This window comes from Oryctolagus cuniculus, chromosome 1 (assembly GCF_964237555.1).
Source record: "Oryctolagus cuniculus chromosome 1, mOryCun1.1, whole genome shotgun sequence".
Classification (NCBI taxonomy): Eukaryota; Metazoa; Chordata; class Mammalia; order Lagomorpha; family Leporidae; genus Oryctolagus; species Oryctolagus cuniculus.
This window is the reverse complement of record NC_091432.1, coordinates 115560280-115570819: the sequence shown is the minus strand read 5'-3', so window position 1 is coordinate 115570819 and position 10540 is coordinate 115560280. Positions and strand designations below refer to the sequence as shown.

Sequence of the window (10540 nt, the reverse complement as noted above, 5' to 3'; positions counted from 1 at the left end):
GAGGAGGCAACCATGTGGCTCCAGCTCAGCTTTTTCCCTCTCTCTCTTTCTTCACTCCTTTTTCTTTCCAAACAGGGAAAAGTGTTCCACGAAGCGGTAGCGCCTCGCCGCCTCGCCTTTGCCTCCCTGACCCTGCTGCGGGCTTCCGTCCCGGCGCGGGCTGCTGGGGCGAGCGCTGGAAGTGCCTCTGCGCCCCGGAGCGCAGGGCGCGGGGACCCGGGCGCGGGGCTGCCTCCCGCGGCCGCACATGGCTGCGGCCACCCTGCGCGCACCCCAACGCGACGCGCCCTGCTCGCCCAAGGTCCGTCCGCTGAGCCCCGCAGCCCGGGAGCCAGGCAGCAGCTGAGCGGGGACGGGCCCGCGCCCGGGGACCGGGATGTCCCCCCTCCTCCTCTTACTAGGTGAGTGCCTCGGGGAGGGCGGGAGTTTGGATGCCCCTGGGCAAGCCCGGCGCTGCGTCCAGGGAAGACGCCCATGGCGAACCGTGGTCCCCGCGGGCTCCGGGATTGAGCCCCTTCCTCCCCCAGCCTCCCCGCCACGAAGCAGCGCATCTGGCAACGGAGGACCGCCCAGCAGGCCCTGGAAAATGTCTCGCACATCTGGGCCCTAGGGCGGGATTGGGGGTGGGGGTGGGAGTGGGGGTGTTCTGGTCGAGTTTGGCCGCCCGGAACGGTGCGTTGTGAAGGGTCTTTTCAGGAGGGCCTTTAGTTTCAGGAGTATCTGGGAGAACCGAAGGACTGGGGAAGGGAAGGTTTATCCAGGAGTTTTTGTGCCAGGTTCCTGGGGGTGGAGGGGAGGGGGGAACGCGTTTTTTTGTTTCAAACAGGCGCCTCGGAGGGCTCGGATTAGAACCAGATGTGTTATTTATTGAAGAGTAAGAGGAAAGGAGTAGGGGAAGAGGCAGGGGAGGAGACGAGAGGAGAGAGGGGAGAGGGGAGAAGGCAGAAGGCAGCAGAACCCGGGGAAGACTGGGAGGCGCCCCGGCGGCTGCAAGTAACCCCGAGGAAGAAAAGGAGGAGAGAGAAAGGGTCGGGACAGCGAGAAAACAAGAGGAGAATGGGAATATGAAACGGAGAAGCCGCTGGGGGATTGAGCAAAAGGAGTGTGAAAAGACAGAAAAAAACGGGGTGGAAGAGAACAGGGGGAACCAGAGCGAGTGCGGCTCTCTGTGGAACAAGTCTGGGGGCTCAGAGAAGGGCCCCACAGGGTGTCTCCCCTGAGGACTCCTGGGGCCCCAGAGGCCGGAAGGCACAGCGGCTGGCCTGGACTGGAGAAGACAGACTTGTGGGATGTGTGTGGTGAGAGCTGAGAGTCCACAGGACGGGGGCCGGGGGGTATCTGCAGGGCCTGGGCAAGGCAGGCAGGCAGGGAAAGCCGAAGACAAGTCCTGAGGGCACCCTGGAAGCACAGAGTCCGCCTGGACACTGGAGCAGAAGTCAGCTTGGTTCCCAAAGTGGAAGCGCCAGCCAGGGCTGGTGGAGGGCAAGTGCGGCCTGGAAGTCCAGGCTGCTGGAGGAGAGCTGGTCCCGGCTCTGAACTGGCTACTTGGGTGACCTTGGACAACTCACTCGCCGTCCAGAGCTTCTGTTTCCTGAATTCTGAAATGAGAAAGCTAGGTGCTTCCTCAGTCCCTTCTAGCCCCTATACCACTGGGAGTTCGAGGGAGGCTGATGTCCAGAAGGGAGGACCCAGAAGAGACACCTTGCAACAGGTGGCTCACACCCTCTGTCTCGTTTCTTTCTGAAACTTTATAAATCAGCCAGCACATAAGCATGCCTGTCTGGGCCACCCCCAAGCTGCTGATCACCCAAGTTAGAGGAATCAAAGGCCGACTAACCTAAACTTTTGCTCCAGGAGGGCAAGTAGGGAGGTGCTGTTTCCTAAGCCTATAGAGGTACTTTGCTGTGCACAGCCAGATGGCACCTTTGTCACTCTCACTGGTCTCTGTCACTAAGCTACCAACCCTCAGGTGTTCTATGGAAATAGATGTCCAAGCCGCCTTATTAAAAACCAACATTCATTAAGTCCTTCTTGTATCTTGTTTTATGTGTCCTCTCTTACTAAGTTGTTGATTCTTCACACCAGCCCTATTGGCCACCTATTATGATTATTCTCAGCTTACAGATGAAGATATCCAAGTGTAAAGAGGTCAGGTGCTTTCTCTCATATTTAGCGGAGGTGGGATTGATTTAGGTTGGCCCCAGTTCAGAGTGGAAACGAGATGACTTTGGTCCCCAAGTTGAAGTCAGCTGGCATGGCATGATGTGAACCTGGATAATGATCACACTCTTAGTTAAGAAGAAAGGGGAAACTGACCAAGACATGGATCAAAAAGTGTCACTGATTCTCTAGCCCTTCTTTATTGAGTGCTTACTGTATGCAGTCATTCCTCTGCCTGGTCTGATGGGTCGATGCTCTGCCTTTATTGTAGAAGCTACGCTCGTGACTTCTTTCGTGCATCTGTTTTATAAAGCAGGCTGATGTGGAACAGCAGGTTTGGCTGCTGCTTCGTATGCCTGTATTCCATCTCAGAGAGGTAGTTCGAGTCCCAGCTCCTCTCCTTCTGATCTAGTTTCCTGTTAATATGCCTGTCATCCCCTTGCTTAGAATGGTCCAAGTATTTGGGTTCCTGCCTCCCATGTGGGAGACCTGGATGGTGTTCTCAGCCCTGCTTCAGCCTGGTCCCGCCCCAGCTGTTACAGGCATTTGAGGAGTGAACTAGTGAATGAAAGATTCTCCCCCACTGCCTCTATCTCTTCCTCGCTCTATCATTTTCCCTTTCGAGCAAATAAAATGTTTTTAAATAGCCACACATTAAATGCCAGGTAGGACAGAGAAGAGGGCAGCTGATGGGATTCCGCACAATTGGGTTCTCATCATTCACGCCTACTGTTAAGCTGTCACCACGTCTTGGCCTTTGTCAGCATCCTCAGACGCATGACTTCCTGGCTCTGAGTGGATTTATCTGTTCGAGTAAGAGATTGACATTGAGGGAGAGCCCTGAGGTAACCCCTCTGCAGCTGACACCCCTGCATGGGGCCAGAGCCCATAGGGAAAGCAGTGCTGTGGGTGGCTTAGCCTTCATTTGCAAAGTGGTTTGGAGCCGTGGCATGCTTGGGCACTCTGGAGCAAAGCCAGAAAGAAAACCTGCCGAGTTGCCTCGGTCCTAACCGGTCCTTTACAGAGGTGGTTCTGGGCTGCTTCTGCTCACTGCTAGCGCGGGTTTTGGCATCCTTTTCTGTGCTCTGCTGCGAGAGTTCATAGTTCACAAGGGTGAGCCAGTTGACGCCTTGCTTCCTTGCCCTGCCTCTGTGGTGTGAAGGAACAAGTAGAGCTCCGAGCCCCATGGAAGAGAGAGAAGCCCCTCCTCTGTGCACCACCCTTCAGTCTTCCACCTTAGCTTCTCTTCTGGGTTCTGTAGTGGCTGCCACCTCCGTGTTCCACCTGGTCCTGCTCCACCGTGCACGCTGCCACCAGGATGATCTTATGAGGCAGCTGCTAGAATGCAAAAACCTTGGATTCGGGAGTCTCTGGGTTCTTCTTCTGACTCCTTTGTCTTGAAAAGAGTTAGGGGTGAAAGATCTTGAATTCAAAGTTTCCAAAATTCTACATCTTCCCCCCTTCTCCCCAAAACCTTGAGTAGTCTGTACTGCCTTTAATACTGAGTGCAAGTTCTTCATTCTGGTAGTAAGGGGTTTATACAGTGTCACTCACAACTCCTCCCCACTCCCCACTCCTAGATAGCTCTCCAGGGAATGTGAATTCTTCCCTGTGCCCTAGTTCTTTCTCATTCTGTGCTTTTGCTCATGAGAATCCCTCCCTGCAAAATGCCCCCTTACTTCCCACCCTCCAGAGACACCACAAATGCCACTTCTTCCAAATACCTGTCCACTTTTCACCACCAGTACACTCTTTCCTTCCTTAATGCCAATAGCCTTCTTCTAATGCCGCTTTTTGTTGTGTGATCCTCACGGTTCTCTGAAGACAGGGATTGCGTCTCATTCAACCGTGTGTCACCTCTGGCACCTCACATAAGCTAAGAATGTGTGCACTTTTTGTTAGGAGAGAATTGGATTTTTGAAACATTTGAAATGTTTAAGGCCAAGAAGTATGAAAAATTTAGAGAATCATTGCTCCTTTTGAGACAACACAATTCTGTGGAACCCAGTTTTTGTTTTTTGTTTTTTCCTTAAGATTTTATTATCCTGAAAGGCAGTAATTAGAGAGACAGACGATCTTCCATCCGCTAATGACTGGGGCTGGGCCAGCCCATTCACTCCCCAAATGACCTCAATGTCTGGGGCTGGGCCAGGCCAAGGCCAGAAGCCAGGAACTTCATCAGGATCTCTTACATGCATGCAGGGGCCCAAGGACTTGGGCCATCTTCTGCTGTTGTCCCTGGGTGCATCAGCAGGGAGCTGGATCAGAAGTGGAGTCCCCATTTGGGCTTCCAGCATTGCAGGTATTGGCTTAACCTGTCACACCACAATGCCAGCCCTGAGGACTCCAGTTTTAATTTAATTCACTTTGCTTCTGTGCTTCCTTGTCCATTGATTCAAATAGGATCAGTGCTATGTAAAAATTATACATAGAGCATTACAGGACAAGGACCAGACAATACAAAGGGGCTTAAAAATACTCGGGGAAAATTCATATTATTCAAAGTCCCCCTTTCCACGAACTTTTTTGAAGCCCTCTCACATACGTGCTACACACTTATTCTGTTATATTGCATGTGCTTGGTCTAGATTATCAACAGATTTCTCCATAGAAACTTGTGCTGAATGGGGAAGGAGCTTGATTTTCCAGAAAATGAGTTTGAGGGAGCTTCAATGTATAGTCCATTGACTGCAGCATAATAACAGGTCTCAGTAGAACTCTGTGTCCTCCCTTTGTTTTCTTTCTCTCTCTCTCTCTCTTTTTAAAGTTGTTTATTTATTTGAGAGTCAGAGTTACAGAGAGAGAGACAGAGAGAAAGAGAACGATCTTGCATCCACTCGTTCACTCCCCAGATGGAGCCACAGTGGCCAGGGCTAGGCCAAGCTCAAGCTAGGAGCCAGAAGCCTCCTCCTGGTCTCCCACATGGGTTGCAGGGGCCCAAACACTTGAGCCATCTTCTTCTTTTCCCAGGCCATTAGCAGGGAGCTGGATCAGAAATGGAACTGCTGAGACTCAAGTCGGCACCTAGATGGGAAGCCAGCGTTGCACACGGTGGTTTTTCCCGCTGTACCACACTGCCGGCCCCTCCTTCTGTCATTTTCCTGCATTGCTGATGATGATCATAATAATGATATGTCCCTTCTAGTTTTGTCTTGTGCCCAGCCGAGTAGTGTACATGGGAATGACTTTCATGAGTGGATCTAGTGGTGAGAAATTAGATAGACTTTTTCTTTTTTTTTAGAATAGAATCAAAGATTATCAGAACTATGGAACACCTGAGAAATTAATCAATGATTCTAAAAAATTTGAATCCTGAACACCTCTGAAAATCTGATGAAAAATATGACCCACTTACAAAAAGAAACACACACACACACACATATATGTATATATAAATTTGCCAGTAACTTCTGGGGTTTACTGACTCCCTGATCCCCTTCTTTGGAACTCAAGCTAATCCTTGATCTGAATTTAGCCTTCTTTATGGTGAAGAAGAAATCGAAGTTCAGAGATATCTAGCTAGGGTTGCACAGCTTGCTCACTAGAAGTGCCGGGACTGGGGCCTTAGCTCCATGTGTGTCCAATCACATGCTAAAGGAATAGAAAACGGTCTCTCCCTCCCCTTAGCTCACGGAATATGCATCAGGATCACAGCACTCTTCCGATGCTTCCGTTAAATGAGCTAAATACTGAATAACCGGCATTGGTTTTGATGTTGAGAAATTGCCTGAAAAATAGGGCAGATGTCATAACAGTTCAATTTAACCATCATAACTGGAAATTCTGGAAACTTCTGCAGTGTCATGTATAATGTATGTTCTGTTCAGGATGAGGGAATTAATACTCAAAGTCCCAAAGCCTGGGTGTGCATGTAAGAACCAGGACTACAAATCGCTGGTTCTAGCTCCTTCATAGTTTTGCTGGCTTACCCTACCGCTCTGACCCGTAATCCCTTCTTCTTTTGTAAAATGAAGGTTTTAGACTAAGGTCATCTCTAAGTTTCCTCATACCACTAACATTCTCCACGTTTATTAATTCTGAGAATTTGCCAGCTGGTCTAAATGAGGTTGTGATCAAGAACACCAGTGTCACCATGCTTGCCCGAGTTTTCCCAGGCGTGGTCCACCTGTGGCAATTGGTAACACGCATGATTCCAAAGCCAAAAGGACCAAGTAACTACACTGAAGAGTAGTGAGCTGCCCTGTAGAACTGTACTGTGGCCTTGTTAGCCAGGGAGCACCACTCAGGGTTAGGGTGATGGCCAGATCCCCTGCCCAGGAATCTAGTAGTGAAATGCTCACCAAAAGGACCTCATTCTATCTCTGCCATTGGACACCCAGGAGAGACTTCAGTGTAGGGCATCTTTTACACAGAACTGTTTGTAAGCATAAAGCATTTTCTTCCATTTTTTAAGTGAAGGCATATTTTACATACACCATTAAGTAAATAAGCTCAATAGATTCCTTTAAGGCATAATTCACATACTTGTATAATAAAGTACAGTCATTAAGTATATGGCTCAATGGATTCCTTGCATGGATTTGAATTTGTGGTTGGGATTTGAAACATGAAATGTGTACATGTAATCCACTTACAGTCCCCCAAGAAGGGATTATATGGATAGGAATATTATGATGGTGTAATTTCTAACATTTGTACAATGGTTAGCAGTTTATGGAATGTATTAGCACGCCAAATCATCCTCAGATTGCTCTTTGAGAGTAAATGACGTTATTACTCCACTCAACTGATGGATAAACTGAGGTTCAGAGAAATAAAGGGAGCTTCTCACAACTGCCATCGGCAATCACCAGAGCCTGGACATCCACTCAGGATTGGGACTCCAGAGCCGCGTGTTCTCCCCGTACCAGGGACCTCACAGTCCTTCTGAAGTCAAGGCTCTGTGCCGCTGAGGAGAGGGGGTCAGCGTGAAACAGAGCCTCATTTGCAAGGTGCCAGACAATGAACCCCGAAGTAGAAAACTCTGTTAGAACATTGTCACCAAGCCCCTTCCCCTGCTCCACCCAGATGGCTAAGGCACACTTTGTTTGGGTTAATGACTGTTGTTTAAAACTTGGAGTTGCACCATATGCCTCACTCGTGGGTTACTCCTTCCTTCTAATTATCCAAGAACGCTCTTGTGGTACTCAAGGCTACGGTGGCAGAGACTCGCTCTGCTTTTGGGGTCAGGGGCATGCGTGTCCCTCTTAGGACACGGTCCTCAGGCTGTGGATGCTGAAGGTTTCCAGATTGGGGATGACTTACTGTGTTGCCTTTTCTAGTTAAATTCCTGATTTCAGCCGTTCTGACTTGTTTCCTAGAGAAAGAACGCAGACCATCCCCCCACCCCAACCCCCACATTCTGGTTATCTGAACTTCCTAACTGTCTGGATTCTGGAAAAAATAAAAGCTGTTTCCTTTGGCACCCTGCAGGCCAAAGTGGGCAGAATGCTGAAGTCCAACCTTTATTCCATTGGCGGCAGTCAGTTGGATCACTGTGTGTGTAGCCTCAGCCAAAGTCTGGCGGTGATAAGGTTGAATGCCGCTTTGTTTAGGAAGAAGGCGGGAGAAAACTGTTTCCTTGGGCCCACGTTGAGAAGAGAAAATGGGCAGCTATCATCAGAACGGTTCCCCCGCCGGCGTCGAATATCGGAGGCTCTTCTAAGGAGAGGTAGCCCGTGGGAAGTTTGTGGGCAAGAAAGGCAACAGATGAGAAGAAAGGAGAGGAGGAGGAGGAGGAGGAAGAGGAGGAGGAGGAGGAGGTGGAGGAGGAGGAGGAAGGCACAGAGATGGCAGAGGGGAAGCCCAGCTGGCCTCTTGGTTTTGTAGAGCAGCTTCTCCGCTTGTCCCCTTGCACGGAGGGCAGCAGCTTCTCCCTGACCTCCCGCTTGAGACCTGTAGCACTCACATCTGAGCTGTCACTTCTCCTGCTTCCTTCACTCACTCTCATGCAGTGACGACAGCAGAGAGGGCTCTGAGATGCCAATAACACTGAAGTCCCAGAGTCCACCCTCTAAGAACTCAGCCCGATGGGGGAGACGTGCTCATAAACAAGTGGCTAGAGATGTACGCCAGGGCGACCCAGAGGAAAGTACCAAGGTTTCTCGGCGTCCCAAGGAGGAAGCAACTTAATGATGCGCTGTCCATGGAGACAGCGTCTTTCTATTCACGCAGGGCCACAAGGACTGTCTGATGTCCCTGTCTCCCTCCCAGCACTTGCACACCAGTGCGGTTGGTATTAAACAAGCGATCGCTGAGGTGATGGATCACCCCATCGGCATCAGGAAGGATGGATTAATCAGTGTATGTCCTTGGCCTTGAGCCAGGTAATTCGTGGAGGGCGTGCATCTCCCGATGTCCTTGCCTATGGAAAGTTATGGCCTTATTCCTCATCACAATCTGCCAGCTGCAGCGCGAGCTCTCTCTCTCTTCATCCCTTGTGGGATGCTAAAATGAAGAAATAAATCCATACATTTGATCTGTTCATTTACAGTGGCCAAGGTCTGTTCACCCAAGGTTTGTAGGGTATTTGAATGGGAGCGGTAAGCAAACGGGATCAAGCCACAAAGGGCTTCTCTCTGTTCCCAAAGAAATCCACTGCGTGGAACAGGGGCTCCATCTCTCCTGTATTCTTGCTTCTATTTCTTGGTGGTGGAGCAGGCAGGAAAAATCAAATCCCTGAGAGGGAAATTGCTTTGTGACTTCATTGTTTAAATTTAGGCCTGGGTTGGTAGGGATCATTCAGACTTGGAGCAATAAGCCTTCTAACCCAACCTCTGTCACTTCTCATTACTTCCAATGACAGTTCCAATTATTTCCAATCACTCTTCAAGGGAAGAGTGGGGGAAGGCACGGAAGGCTTCCACGTGGACCAGCCATGGAGCAACTGCTGTGTGAGCCTGGCCCCTGGGGTCCCCCGTCCCTGGCTTGCGGCCTGGCTCAGCCACTTCATGGTTGCATGACCTTGGGCAAGTGGCTTCACCTCTGTAACCGCAGTGTTCTTTTCAGTAGTTGCATTAGTAGCAATGTCACAGGGGTTTTGTGTGTGTGAAAATTAAATGAAGGAACACACATTGAGAATTTTAGCATCCTGCTTGGTGCATGATAATCAGTGAATGAATGTCTGTTGCTCCGGTCATGATTGGCTTTGCTGGGTGAGGGGCAACCCAGGAGTATTTGGAGGCTCTGTTTGCTGTCTGCTGACACCAGGTCATCAGGGCTCCTGTCACTGTGGCTTCTTTGCCCTACAGGCAAGTCTCTAGGGTCCTTTGGGGGGATATTGCTCTGCCCCAGGACCCCAAGAGGCTCATCGACCCCATCTGTGGCCCATCTGTCTGCCACTGCTCTGAGAGAGTTGCTTTTTTGTGTTATTTCGCCCTGGGCAAGAGGTGCCCTTCCTGGGCTGCTCAGTGCACCGACTGCAGGGTGCTGTAACCCTCGCCCGCCTGGGAGCTTTCTTTTCCCAGACTACGCCCTCTCTGTTCCCGGCTCCCTGGAGCCTGTGCCGACCTGCTCTGCCCCTGCTGGGGCAGATAACTGCTTGGTTTATTTCTGCTTTCAGCATCAAGAAATACGGTCTTATTGAGCAACTACTGCATATCTGGCATTGTACTCGGGACTTTTGATCTCTCCTTACCAGCAGTCTGTGGGACTGGTATTATTGTCCCTTTGCACAGATCAAAAAAGTGAGACGCGGTGGGAGGTGGGGTCTCTCCTATGCTGTGTGGCCTGAGTACAGCAGAATGGCAGCTGTGGGCCGAGTTTCCCTCCTGCCTCAACACTGATCTGGGAAGGCAGACAGGCTCACCTTGGCCTTGGTCTTTGAGAGCATGGCCCTCACAAGGAGTACAGGTTCCTCTGCTTTCCACCTCCGGGGCGGTCATTTGTCCTAACCAAAATTAGACTCCAATGAGCGCAATGCAAATTCAAGATGTGCTGAATTATATTTACTTTTAAATTTGAGAGGAAAGAAAAACCTCAAGGTGAGAAGAATAACGTGTTTGGGTTTTTCTTTCCTCTCTCTTTTTTTTTTTCCACTGACCTGAACAGCAAGTGTGACTTTTCTCCCTATGAAAAAAGGGCTAAACTGGTGTCTCAGATCCCTGTGGGCCCAGAATTCCCGCTAGGAAATGCACCCTGAGGCCAGACAGGCCTCCGTACCCATCTGCTCTTAACTCTGGGGGAGCTCCAGCCCCAACCTGTGCCAGCCAATAGGGAAAGTGCGCCAGGCTCCCGCCCTCCGAGGAGGAGGGGCTGGGGAAGGAGGCCATCTCTCTGCAGCCACCTTCTCTGCTCCACCGCCTCTCCCAGGCTGCTTCTGAACCCCGAGCAATCCAGGTGGCTGTCCCCACATGCCGGCCCCCTCGTCTGACCCTCCTCC

The 10540-nt window shown here is 50.5% G+C and overlaps 1 protein-coding gene across 1 annotated transcript in view; it reads left to right on the top strand.

Moving 5' to 3' along the window:
- Window positions 1–238: 238 nt before the first annotated feature.
- Window positions 239–10540, top strand: part of CLMP (CXADR like membrane protein) — a 113494-nt gene continuing 103192 nt past the window's right edge. The window contains exon 1 of the mRNA XM_008260331.4: window positions 239–401. Within this exon, the coding sequence (XP_008258553.1) occupies window positions 377–401 (25 nt within the window). The 5' untranslated portion in view covers window positions 239–376. The remainder of the gene's footprint in view (window positions 402–10540) is intronic.